The sequence below is a fragment of the Poecilia mexicana genome, unplaced genomic scaffold (assembly GCF_051168715.1).
Source record: "Poecilia mexicana isolate PSO_F unplaced genomic scaffold, ASM5116871v1 scaffold_12, whole genome shotgun sequence".
Taxonomy (NCBI): Eukaryota; Metazoa; Chordata; class Actinopteri; order Cyprinodontiformes; family Poeciliidae; genus Poecilia; species Poecilia mexicana.
In genome coordinates, this window is record NW_028263381.1 from 22915432 (window position 1) to 22929803 (window position 14372).

Here is a 14372-nt window from a genome sequence, read left to right on the forward strand (position 1 = left end):
CTGAGAAAAGCCTACTGAGTTTTGCTTAAAAAACTTTTTTTTTAATTAAAATCACACATTTTTTGTCTCATGAAGTGATTTTTTTTTTTTTTTTTTTTTTTTTGCAAAACAAACTTATTTGCTCATTGAATAATTGGGGAGAAAATTAACTGCATACTCTGCGAACCAGACCCTAAACCAGTGGTTCCCAAACTTTTGGCCCCCCTGTGGTTTCCAAACATTTTCTGCCCTCCCCCCTGTGGATTACCAAAATGGAGAGGCTACCTGGTTGAATGATGTGTGTGAGTGGTAAGGGAGTGGGGGGTGATCGACTTATTTTGAGGGGAAAATGAATTGAAGTAGCTGAACATAGACAACACTGTCAATAGCCTAGAGGCTACTTGTTAAGCTTAAGGTGCTGTGATGATATTAGCTAGTCATCATTTAGCTAACATTACCTGCATCCCAGTGACGTGCGGTCAGGGGAGGCACCTGTCATCGTGGAAAAATAATACATGATAAAATAATTTATATTTCTATTTTTACCCTGTGATTTGTACTAAAAAGTACCTATTTTTCATTTACCTTAACCAATTCTGATGATTTTTTCTTCAAAATCGCTAAATGTTTGCAGTTTCCCATTCAATGCTCGGAAGCGAAGCCGGTGATGCAGCAGCGAGCAGAACAGATTCGAGGTCAGGCAGACAGTTCTGTTGCCTCAAGGCAGGGGGCGCTCATGATCCCAGACATTATGACTCCACAATTGCAGAGTAAGAGACAGTAACAGCGAGCTAGCAGCTAGCCGTGCAGTAAAGTCAAGTGCAGCGATATATTTATAGTTTTCTCCTCTTACCACAGCAATCACTAATTAATAATCCCAAAGTAATCATTAAGCCTAAAACCATACTACTGCAACAGACTCAATGTTCTGCTCTTTGTGTGGGAAATATCTGAGTGTTTATTTTTTGTGGCGTTGTTGTCAGTCGCTATGGCAACGAGTCCGCTTGTAGCTGCGCTGAAACAGAGAGAGAGAGACGTGGTTTTGAGTTCTTTAACGATTTTTCCCTTTGCTGTGCAGCACAGCATGAAACTAATAATATCTACGTCCAAGTTTGGCTGCGTTAACGGAATTATTCGACGGCGGCAGCGTGGCTATGGATGGCATGTAAAGGAATAGCCTTTTTGCCCTCCAGCATTGTCCGCATGCGCAAAATTTTCTTATGTAAACAATAACTTGCATGGGGTCTAGATTTGTAAATCTGATTATGATTAAGTCAGTGCCTCACCAGCTATGAGTCTCACCGCACGTCACTGCTGCATCCAACAGCTTTACTCAACTCGGTCAGTTGGTTTGGAGGAAAAACTGAAAAGTTCTTTGCGTTTTTGCTGGTTTGCTGCCGTGATTCTAACACACCCCTGAGAGCAGCAGCAGCAGCAGGTGTCCGTCGCTGCCACACAGGTGTAAACCCAGCGCGAGCGTCGTAGCGCTCATGTTGTGTTTAAAGGCGGCTTTAAACACAGCTTTAAATAACCAGTCTATTTTAGCGATTTACATAAAAAACTGACAAAAAACCCCCCTGATAATTTCATTTTAAGTTCCCATCATTGTTTAGAAGTGTTAAAATTACTTCATTTTGAACAAATGAAGTAATTTGTTCAAAATGAGATGCAGTGAGACGCACTGCGCGAGAGGCAACTGCGTCATGCGTCACGGGCAAAAGGTCAAAAAAAAAAAAAAAAAATAACAGGTTAACACTTTGTAACCTGTTGTCAACAGGTTACAACGTGTTAACGGCTTATACAGTTTTAACTGCTAAAAACAGTGACAGAGGACACAGATAAGTGCAGAAGCCCCTACTGTATCAAATTGACATAGGAATAACAGAAAGTTGGTCATTCTAAGGTAAAGAACAATGTTCATCGTTGTTGGGGTTTTTTTTTTATTCATCCATTCCGCTTTCCCCCACCCACCTCCCCTCCCTGCAATGGCACAGCGCGCCCCACAGTTTGGGAACCTCTGGGTTGAGTTTTTCCCCTTCATTAATGACACTTTTATTACATACATTATATCTATCATGGTAATTCAGGGTGAGTTGTTTTTAATTCTAAATGAATATCCTTGTTGGATTTTATTTAAGTGCTATTCTCCTTCAAGATACATTTACCTAACGCCAGAATAAATGCAATGTACATTATTTGAAGACATATGTCCATTATGGAGACAAGTTTTGGACGGGCGATGTGCCCCTATTGCATAATCAATATGAAGAATGACTGATATTAGCTTTTTAGTTATCTTGCTTTGCTAGCAAAGTCATTAGCTAGAAGCTAACTAATAGCACAACAACAACAGCCTAATCTCTGTATGATAAAAATACTGAATGTTAGATACGAAGCTGAAGTTGGTTTTCAATTCTAGCTTCCAATTGCTAAAGGGCAATTCCACTTAATTTTTCACTACTTTCCGCATCTTTAATCAACTCTAGTTTAAAAACTACTACACCTAGACACTTCAAACCTGGACTAGATTATTCTTCTCTAATAGCAGAATATTTAAAACCATGTTTGGATTTGTGAAACTTTTTTCTGATTTTTGAAACTTCAAAAAAGGGCAATTTGCCCTATTTTTCGGTCTCGATCACACAGGAGCTGCTTTAATTCCAAATCTACACCACCTAGACACTTCAAACTTAAACTAAATTATTCTGCTCTAACAGTAGAATATTTAGAATCATTTTTGGGATTTGTGAAACCTTTGTCTGATTTGTGAAAACTCAATGAAGTTCAATTTTCACAATTTTTTGGCAGCTGAATCACCATAGATTTACTCTAATCAAAAAACTAGAACTCCTAGACTCTTCAAACCTGGAATAGATTATTCTCCTCTTCAAGCTGGATATTTAAGACCATGTTTGGGATTTGTGAAACAGTTTTCTGATTTGTGAAAACTCAGCAAAATTCGAATTGCACCATTTTTTTTTCATTTGGATCACCATAGATCAGCTCTAATTAAAAAACTACTTCAGCTAGACACTTCAAACCTGGAATAGATTATTCTGCTATGATAGCAGAATATTTAGAACCATGTTTATGATTTTTGAAACCTTTTTCTGATTTGTGAAACTTCAAGAAAGGCTGATTTCGGACATTTTTTGGATATTGATCACTGCAGCTCCAAAACTGCATCACCTAGACTCTTCAAACCTGGACTATATTGTTGTGCTTTAATAGTCGAATATTTTAATCCATGTTTGGAATTTGTGAAACCTTTATGTGATTTGTGAAACTTCAGTAAAGATCAGATTACTATTCTTATATGTTCCATGCAGTTTTTTTTCAAATTCAATTCAAATTCAAAACCACTTTATTAATCCCAGTGGGAAATAAAATGTTGGTGTAACTCATTAATGTTTCAAAGAGTTATTGTAGATGGTGATGGCTGTTGGAAGGACAGATCTTTTGCAGGGGTCTGTTGGGTGAAGTTTCACAAATCAGAAAAAGGTTTCACAAATCACAAACATGATTCTAAATATTCTACTAATTAAAAAACTTAATAATTTAGTCCACATTTGAAGAGTCTAGGTGTTGTAGATTTGAAACTAGAAAATTCCTGAAGAAATTTAAATGGGGCCTGCCAAAGTGTGGCCGTCGGTTTGGACCCAGCGTTCTGATGCTAAAAATTAGCATTAATGCTAAAGAAAGCTTCAATGTAGTCAATAACCTGTGGAGAGTCAGAAGCATGTGGACTAAGCTGTACTTGTACCATTCAGTATGTTAAAATGAATGCATAAACAAAAATTTGACAAAATGCTAATGTTAGCATGAAGACTAGTATGTGGGGCATCATTACCATGTTCTCTGTCATTGACTTACTCCATTCAGTATACTAAACATCGCAAATAATTAAGAAATTTAACAAATAGGTTATTTTAGGTAAAAGGCTAATGCTAATGCGCGCAAAGCAGTGCACTAATGGGGGGCAGTGAAATGCTAATGTTTGTGCTAATGTTAATGAACTGCCTTGCTGCGCAATAATAAAGATACATAATAAAGAGACATTCTATTGGGTGTAGAACAATAGGTGCCTGCCATACAATGCATGGAGGCAGTGCAAAGCAAGTCAGTCACTGCCTCCATGCATTGCTATGGGCAGGCCCCAATTAGAGCAGTTCTCATGTGACCGAGATAAAGAAAAAAGTGGTGATATCGCACTTTTTTGAAGTTTCACAAATCAGATAAAAGTTTCACAAATCACAAACATGACTCTAAATATTCTATTAGAGCAGAACAATTTAGTTCAAGTTTGAAGAGTCTAGATCTTGTAGTTTTGGAATTAAAGCAGCTCCTGTGTGATTGAGAAAAATAGGGCAAATTCCACTTTTTGAAGTTTCACAAATCAGAAAAAAGTTTCACAAATAGTAAACATGGTTATAAATATTCTGCTTGAAGAGAAGAATAATCTATTCCAGGTTTGAAGTGTCTATGAGTTGTAGTTTTTTAATTAGAGCTGTTTTAGTGTGATCCAGATGCCAAAAAATGGTGAAAATCGAACTTTATTGAGTTTTCACAAATCAGAAAAAGGTTTCACAAATCTCAAACATGGTTTTAAATATTCTGCTATTAGAGAAGAATAATCTAGTCCAGGTTTGAAGTGTCTAGGTGTAGTAGTTTTTAAACTAGAGTTGATTAAAGATGCGGAAAGTAGTGGAAAGTAGTGAAAAATTAAGTGAAATCGCCCTTTAGCTATTGGAAGCTAGAATTGGAAACCAACTTCAGCTTCGTATGATAGATAAGAACAGTTTTTCCTCACCTGGCTGTCTCCTCCCGCTCAGTAGTTCTTCAGAGAAAGGCGGACGCAGAGGAGGCCTGTCAGTGTCTGTTGTATTTCATCACCTCTCTGCTTAAACCGCTGAAGCAGAAACGATACTTCAACGTTTTCTGTCATCTGACAAGAAGCAGGTCTGCTCCACTTTATCTACCAAAAACATTTTTTTTTAATTCACCAAAAACTGATCTGTAATCTGGAACGTTCGCTACGTTGAGCTCCAGTGAGCCGCCTTATCTCACTGCGCGAGAGGCAACTGCGTCATGCGTCACGGTCAAGAGGTCAAAGGTAACAAGGTGACCGTAGGGCTTATTATTTTGTACAAAAAACCCCAACAAAAACAAATAATTTTAGTACATGTTATTATGTGTCAGAAGAAGGCTTAGGAAATAATACAAAAAAAAAAAAAAAAACTATTGACCAAAAGGGCACTTGGGGGCAAGGAGCAAAAGGGGCAGGTGCTCAAGCACCCCCAGCCGCCCCCCCACCCGCCGTCTGCACGTGCCTGGTCTTAAGGATTCAAAAATAATGTTATGGAAAATAACCACATTGTCATGATCGTGTTTCTGTGTATTTATTTTTAGAGTTTTTTGTGTTCAGCTTCCTTCCTGTGTCTCCTCTCTGCGTCTTCCCCGTTGATTGTTTCCCAGGTGTGTCTCGTTCCCTTGATTACCCCGTGTGTATTTAGTCCCACCTGTTGTCTGTGTTCTTCATCGGGTCCTTGTCTATCACTGTTTTACGCATGTCGGCACTCTGTCTGTACTCTCCAGTGGAACTGCCAAGTCCTGGTTTGTGCTTGCTCTCATTTTTGTCCTTATTGTCAGTTGCTACCGGCATTTAGCTGCATGCTTGTTTCCTGCCGTGCTGCCTGTCCTGGACTGTTTATGAGCATATCATCATTAAATTCATCATCATCTTCACCATAACCTGGGTCTCTGCGTCTATCCTCACCACTACCAACCACCATTCCTGACACACATATCCAGGCTTCTTGGTTTGTTAAAGACACAAAATAAAACCAGTAATAGTTCCATTATAAAACCCTGTTTAGGACAACATGACATGAGATTCTGCATTTATTATTTAACAGTCAAAGTGGTTCTTACTTTTTAAGATGCAGAGGGAACCAGGGAGCCTGGAAAAGCAGAAGAAAATGTCAATTAGACCTTAAATGATTTGGAAACAGAATGATTTCAAAGAAACAAATAACTATTAACCTGAAATGACACTAAAGGTGCATCAGGTTGTTGATCAGGTAGAAACATTAGCATCACTGTCTGCAGTTTCTTCTGGATCATCTTGCCCACTTTTCTGGACGCCACCTTTCCATGGATGGTCTGTGTGTCTTTCTGGGTTCACCTGAATGAAGAGCCTAAACAACACAATACAAAACTAGAAACACTTTGGAAAACTGGCAATTTGAGGGAAGAAGGTCAGTGTAATATAAAAAGTTCTTCACCTAATGTGGATTATTCTGTTTTTAAATATATTAAGATAACACGTCACCATATTGGTCAACTGTTAACTATAACTTGGTTTGTAGCTCCTAAAAACTTTCCTATTGTATTTTACTCATTGTAAAGTGTTTTCAAAATAAAAGCATGGAGTAGTTTTACCGTTGAATAAACTCCAAAGTCTTTGCTGCTTCATCTTGATGTTTTAGCTTGAATGTGTAGAAAGCAGCAAACAGCTGCAGGTCTCACATGTTGGCTGGACGCCTCAAAGATGACTTGGCTTTCAGCGCTGACCATCCAACCAGCCACTAGCTGCTCATCGCTCTATGATGGCAAAGACACAAGTTTGGTTTTCATTTTTCCTCAAACATTTTACTTTGATATCGAAGCTGAATTCATTTAAGCTCAACATGACAAAGCTATTCTACAAAACCTTTTCATTTATGTTAAAGAAAGTGGCTTCCAGTCTTCTTTTGTGCACTAATATTTTTTACAGAATCATGTAATCATGTGAATCATGTTGCTGCTGCACACAAAGTTGATCATTAACAATTAACTAGTTTGTTTAGTTGACAATAAGTCAGATGAGAACATTTTCAGTTTAAATTCAGTTTCAACAAAGTTCTGCACACTAATAGTTTCCCAATAATCGGCCCACATAGATATTGTCCTAAGAAAACCAAAAATGTCGTTTTTACTTTCTTAGATATTCAAATTTGAGAGGTTGTTAACATTTTTGATATACCGAGGGTAGTTGTTCAACACTAAAATTAATCCTTAAAACTAAAACTTGCATAATAACTGTGCAAACAGTATCACCATTTTAAATCCTCTAGAACATCCAGGAGAGGATCCCACATGGACACACCCACATATCTCAGAGCTCCTCCATGTCCACATCACCTCAGATCCAGTCATCAGAACCTGATGGATGTCCCACACTGTCCTGAAGACCTGTGTGGACAGAGCCTTCACTTCCACTGTCCCCAAGCTCTGGGACTCTGTCTCCACCAGCATCAGATCTGCTGACAGTGTGGACAGTTTGAAGTCCAAGTTCAGCATCAACTTTTTAAAATGTCTACTGGTGATTCTGGTGTTACTGGTCTTCATCCTTGTAGTTCATCTTCCTCTTTCTAACTTCTTTGTATTGTGTCCATGTGATGCTCTGTTTTCTGCTTTAATGTGACACTCTTAGTTATTTTATTAGTAAATATTGCTGGATGAACATTTCCTGCCTTCCTGATTGTTCCTGGTTCCTCCACAGAGTGGACCAGCAGAGCTCAGAGGTTCCCAGTGGTCCGTCTGCCCAGCAGCATCAAACACAGCTGGACTCCATATTTATGGTCTGTACATGAACAACAACTACTTTTCCATGGTTCTGTTCACAGTCGTCTCCATGCTGCACTTTGTAGACCAGAGGACTGTCAGTCTGTCCAACATCCATCTGGTGTTTGGCTCCATGATTTCAGTCTGAAGTTTCCTTCATCTATTATTCTGTTCCAGCTGCTGGAGGAAAACATTGTCACTTTTGTGAAGAACGAGCTGAAGAAGATCCACAAGGTTCTGAGTCCAGATTACCCAGAATGCTCAGAGAGTCAGAGAGAGGATGATGAGGTGTTGAGAGGTGATGATGAAGGGCAGAGGAGGAGCAGCAGAGAGGCAGTGATGAAGATCACACTGAACTTCCTGAGGAGGATGAAGCAGGAGGAGCTGGCTGACCGTCTGCAGAGCAGTAAGAGGATTTCTACAAAGATTTGACCTGATGGATAAATGACACATTTACTGATGTCTGAAGAAATGGAATCGCATTTATTTAAATCATCTTCAGAAGGTATTTTTTGTTTCATCCATGATTTTACTTTTTGTGTTAATTTAGAACATCTTGCTGCAGTTTGTCATCGACTTAAATCTGGTCTGAAGAAGAAGTTCCAGTCTGTGTTTGAGGGGATTGCTAAAGCAGGAAGTCCAACCCTTCTGAACCAGATCTACACAGAGCTCTACATCACAGAGGGAGGGACTGGAGAGGTCAATGATGAACATGAGGTCAGACAGATTGAAACAGCATCCAGGAAACCACACAGACCAGAAACAACAATCAGACAAGAAGACATCTTTAAAGTCCCACCTGGAAGAGATCAACCAATCAGAACAGTGATGACAAAGGGAGTGGCTGGCATTGGGAAAACTGTCTTAACACAGAAGTTCACTCTGGACTGGGCTGAAGACAAAGCCCACCAGAACATCCACTTCATATTTCCATTCACCTTCAGAGAGCTGAATGTGCTGAGAGAGAAAAAGTTCAGCTTGGTGGAACTTGTTCATCACTTCTTTACTGAAACCAATGGAATCTGCAGCTTTGAACACTTCCAGGTTCTGTTCATCTTTGATGGCTTGGATGAGAGTCGACTTCCGCTGGACTTCCACAACAAGGAGATCCTGACTGCTGCTACAGAGTCCAGCTCAGTGGATGTTCTGCTGACAAACCTCATCAGGGGGAAACTGCTTCCCTCTGCTCTCCTCTGGATAACCACACGACCTGCAGCAGCCAATCAGATCCCTCCTCAGTGTGTTGGCATGGTGACAGAGGTCAGAGGGTTCAATGACCCCCAGAAGGAGGAGTACTTCAGGAAGAGATTCAGAGATGAGCAGCAGGCCAGCAGGATCATCTCCCACATGAAGACGTCACGAAGCCTCCACATCATGTGCCACATCCCAGTCTTCTGCTGGATCACTGCTACAGTTCTGGAGGATGTGTTGGAGACCAGAGAGGGAGGAGAGCTGCCCAGAACCCTGACTGAGATGTACATCCACTTCCTGGTGGTTCAGACCAAAGTGAAGAAGGTCAAGTATGATGGAGGAGCTGAAACAGATCCACACTGGAGTCCAGAGAGCAGGAAGATGATCAAGTCTCTGGGAAAACTGGCTTTCGATCAGCTGCAGAAAGGAAACCTGATCTTCTATGGATCAGACCTGAAAGAGTGTGGCATCAAAATCAGAGCAGCCTCAGTGTACTCAGGAGTGTTCACACAGATCTTTAGAGAGGAGAGAGGGCTGTACCAGGACAAGGTGTTCTGCTTTGTCCATCTGAGTGTTCAGGAGTTTCTGGCTGCTCTTCATGTTCATCTGACCTTCATCAACTCTGGAGTCAACCTGATGGAAGAAACACAAATATTTAAAAAGTCTTCATTATTTAATAAACCTAAACTAAAGTCTCTCCATCAGAGAGCTGTTGACCAGGCCTTACAGAGTCCAAATGGACACCTGGACTTGTTTCTCCGATTCGTCCTGGGACTTTCACTGCAGACCAATCAGAGACTCCTACAAGGTCTGCTGACAGAGACAGGAAGTAGCTCACAGACCAATCAGGAAACAGTTCAGTACATCAAGGAGAAGATCAGTGAGAATGTGTCTGCAGAGAAAAGCATCAATCTGTTCCACTGTCTGAATGAACTGAATGATCGTTCTCTAGTGGAGGAGATCCAACAGTCTCTGAGTTCAGGAAGTCTCTCCACAGATAAACTGTCTCCTGCTCAGTGGTCAGCTCTGGGTTTCATCTTAGTGTCATCAGGAAAAGATCTGGATGTGTTTGACCTGAAGAAATACTCTGCTTCAGAGGAGGCTCTTCTGAGGCTGCTGCCAGTGGTTAAAGCCTCCAACAAAGCTCTGTAAGGACACACATTGTTACTGCAGGTATTGTTGATGGGTAGAAATCTGCTAATTATGAGGTAAATATTCATGTTTCAGTTTATATTTTGGTGCTTTGTCTCTTCAAAGTGTCCCACTGGGGGGGATGCGCAAAAAAGAAACAGACTTCCTTCAGCAGCTGAACATAATGTTACATATTCAAGCAGCAAAACTCCTCCACTTTATGTTAACATTGAAATGGATTAATATAGTTAATTGTGTAATTTTATCATTCTCTTTCCAACCTCCTTGTTGCCTGTAGTTCTGTCATTAAAGGCTGGAGGCCCAACTATAGAATGAACCAGTTCACAACAAATACAAATGTTGTGTAAAATCAGATGGTTCCTTTTCTGTCCAATAAAAACATTGTTGATTTGAAAGAACATAAATCCTGATGAATAGTTTAATACCAGATTTTCCTCCCTGTCTCCTCAGACTGAGTGACTGTAACCTCTCAGAGAGAAGCTGTGAAGCTCTGTCCTCAGTTCTCAGCTCCCAGTCCTCCAGTCTCAGAGAACTGGACCTGAGTAACAACAACCTGCAGGATTCAGGAGTGAAGCTTCTCTCTGCTGGACTGAAGAGTCCAAACTGCAACCTGGAGACTCTCAGGTAAAATGTGACCAATCCTGGTGAAACCAGATTTCTGTCCTTTACCTGCTTTCAAAGATGATGTAATTATTATTTGATATAATAATTGATGTCTGACTGTGACATGGTTAACCTGCTAAATCTCAACACATAATAATAGATAATTTTCATTTCCTCCAGACTGAAAGAATCATAAAGAAAGTTATTAAGAAAAGTGGAGGTCAGGCTTCCACTGATAGTGTAACTCTAGATTATTGACAGATTGCTGCATCCTAGTTGATCAGAGCAGCAGGGGGCCAAATATAGCTCCATGTGGAACCAAGAGGTTGGAGAGAGAAAATCAGTTTAAACTGTTTCCTATCAGAGTTCAGTTTGTCTCTCTGTCTTCACATCATGGGCTGGGCGGGGCTTCCACTGATTGGTCTACTGAGAAAATACCAGGAGCTGATTGGCTGATGGACAGGAAGTTAGACTGTTCAGATAAATGACATTAACAGATATTATTGGCATTGAAGAGATTTGGCTGAGAGCAAATGTAGATTCTAGAATAAGTGGAAATGTTTCAGTAACAGGAAGAGGATGAGCAACATGTTAAAATAATCATCTATATTCAGAGAAACAAGTAGAGGAATTTATCTAGAATATAAATAATACAAAGTCAGAACCTTCTAGAAATTCACTGTTATACAGACCACAAGAGATCTTTAAGCTAAACAGTCATTAATATTATCTACAATAACCATTTGAAGAATTTGAATTAAAATGAGTTACAAGAAGATTTTATTTCCTTTTGTGGTCAATAAGCTGTTTTTAATTATAATTTAAGTATAGCAGTAGAAATAATAATATTGAAGTTAAAGAAGAGATAACTATTATGAACATCAGAATCAGTGTGAGCCCCACAGCCCTGAATCCGACGGCCAACTGCTGCTTATTTCTTGGTTCTCTCTGTTATTTTACCCAGACGGCCAGAACCACTTTGTGTCCAGACTTGGGTTTAATAAAACCCCTTTGTTAAAACATCATCTGGTCTGGACTTTGTGTTTTCTGTGTGATGACATGAGGATGGTAACATATTGGTGGTCCATCCTGTTCCAATAACATGTTTAAAACATATTTGGTTCAATGTTGTGATATTTATGAATGCAGTTTTAATTGTGGTGATTTCTGAAAGTGTTTCCATGTGTTTAGTGACCTTTAGTGTCAGGTTGGTGTTTTCACAACTCTTTAAATACGGGGTTAAATTCCCAGTAACACTTTATTTGTGTGCATCAGACTGACATGACATTGTCATAAATGTGACATAGCAGCTGTTATGAACATGATGGAGTCTTCATGAATGTTTACAACTGTTGGCATGAAGAGTCATTTGGTAAATAATGACACATCTAATGCAAAGTTGACATTTTAATGGACTTTTAATACAAGTTTTAATGCAACTTTGGATTAAATGTGTCATTATTTATCGAATGACACTTTATGACAAAGTCGTAAACATTCATGAAGACTCCTTCATCTTCATGACAGAAGATATTTTTGACAGTTTCATGTCAATCTTATGCACAAATAAAATGTTAATTTTTCTGTATTTAATGTTTGGCTACTGTTTGTTTTTGGATTGTTTTAGGACCAAATTTTTTCTATTTTTTCCCACATTACATTTGTCAATTTTTTTTCACAACAAAAGGCAACATAAATAAATATAAAACAGTCCCTTAAATCAGTAAAACAGGAACATTGTTGACTGGATAGAAAAAGACATTCATCCTGATGAATAGTTTAATACCAGATTTTCCTCCCTGTCTCCTCAGACTGAGTGTCTGTAACCTCTCAGAGAGAAGCTGTGAAGCTCTGTCCTCAGTTCTCAGCTCCCAGTCCTCCAGTCTCAGAGAACTGGACCTGAGTAACAACAACCTGCAGGATTCAGGAGTGAAGCTTCTCTCTGCTGGACTGAAGAGTCCAAACTGCAACCTGGAGACTCTCAGGTAAAATGTGACCAATCCTGGTGAAACCAGATTTCTGTCCTTTTGTAGACGCTGCCATTAGTAAAGGGCTGGAAATGCCGAGGACGGACGGAGGAAATCAACCCACAGAGCCACCAGATACGTTTGGCCTGAGTGCAGTGCTCATCAGAGCGACCTGTGGCCTTTTATTGAGAAACGATGTCACCTGCGCAAAACTCCGCCCACAACAGGAAGTCAACATGAAAACAATATTCAACACCCCCACTTGTTCTCATGCTGACAGAATACATTTCATTCACATACCAAAAAGAAAACATATAAATTTATCCATTCTCATTTTAGTTACAGACTTTGTGAAAATATCAGCCACCATTTCTGTTGTTGGACAATAACAGAGAGTTATTTTTCCATCAGTAAGTGCTGATCGAATAAAGTGATAACGAATATCTATGTGCTTGCATCTTTGGCGGTAGACGGGACTTTTAGAAAGAGCAATTGCACCTTGGTTATCTTCAAAAATGGTTACAGGTGTATATTCATGTCCAGAGTCCATTCCATTCATTAGATTGGCCAAGTAAATGCTTTCCTGTGTAGCAGCAGCCAAAGCAACATATTCAGCTTCACATGTAGATAAAGAAACTGTGGACTGTTTTTTAGACTTCCAGGAAACAATAGGTCCAGTTTCTGATAAACAAAAACAATAACCAGTCATACTTCTTCTGTCCTCGTCTCCCGCCCAGTCAGCATCACAGTATGCCGTAAGTTTAAGATTTAGATCATTTTTCTTGAAACATAATTCCTGATCTAATGTACATTTCAAATATCTTAATACATGCTTTGCTGCAACCCAATGTTGTTCTTTTGGTTCAGACAAGTATTGTGACAACTTACTGACAACAAAACTCAAGTCAGGTCTAGTGCTCATCATCACATAGATCAAACTCCCTACGACTTCACGATACTTTTTATGATCAGCAAGTCGACCTTCACTGTCCAGCTTCATTTTATTTTCACATGGGGTTGATCTTGGTTTGCAGTCAGTCATGTCAAACTTTTTCAAGATTTTCATGATGTATCTTTTCTGGTTCATTTTCACTTGACCATATTTCTGAGTGAAATCAATACCTAGAAAATGTTTAAGTCTTCCAAGATCTTTAATTTTAAACTTAACAGCCAACATTTTCTTCACACTTTGAAGTATTTGATCATTACTAGCCGCAAGAATAAGATCATCAACCCAAATAATCAAGATCACCCTCTCATTTTCATTTTCTTTGTTGTAAACACAATAGTCAGCAGGATTCTGCACAAAGTCATTTTCAATAAGGAAATCATGTAACATTTTATTCCAATTTCGCCCCGACTGTTTCAAACCATAAAGTGACTTATTCAGTTTACAGACTAGTTTCTCCCCAGTTTCTGTTTTCTCCTCAAATCCTTCAGGTTGTTCTAAAAAAATCTCACAATCAATAGGGGCATGTAAATATGCCGTTTTGACATCCATTTGGTGTAAATCCAAATCATATTGAACGGCAAGTTGCATTAGAACACGCACAGATGTCATATCAGCTGTAGGAGAAAAAGTCTCATGGTAGTCAATACCAGCAATCTGACTATAGCCTTTTGCTACATATCTCGCTTTATAAAGTGTCTCTAGAGGATTTTCTTTAACAGTAAATATCCATCTTCCCCCCACTGCTTGTTTACCCTGAGGTAATAAAGTTAGGGTGTAAGTATCATTCTCTTTTAAAGACTCCATTTCCTCCTTCATAGCTTTAGCCCATAATTCTGATTGTGGTGAGCTCATAGCTTCTTCCACCGTCTTAGGTACATCACATGCAACCCTATAGCAATAATCAATGTTAACATCTGCATAAT

The 14372-nt window shown here is 39.3% G+C and overlaps 1 protein-coding gene across 1 annotated transcript in view; it reads left to right on the forward strand.

Annotated features, from left to right (window-relative positions):
- Window positions 1-12816, forward strand: part of LOC148156122 (NLR family CARD domain-containing protein 3-like) — a 185855-nt gene extending 173039 nt beyond the window's left edge. The window contains exon 2 of the mRNA XM_088010629.1: window positions 12342-12816. Within this exon, the coding sequence (XP_087866755.1) occupies window positions 12342-12519 (178 nt within the window). The 3' untranslated portion in view covers window positions 12520-12816. The remainder of the gene's footprint in view (window positions 1-12341) is intronic.
- The last annotated feature ends 1556 nt before the right edge of the window (window positions 12817-14372 follow it).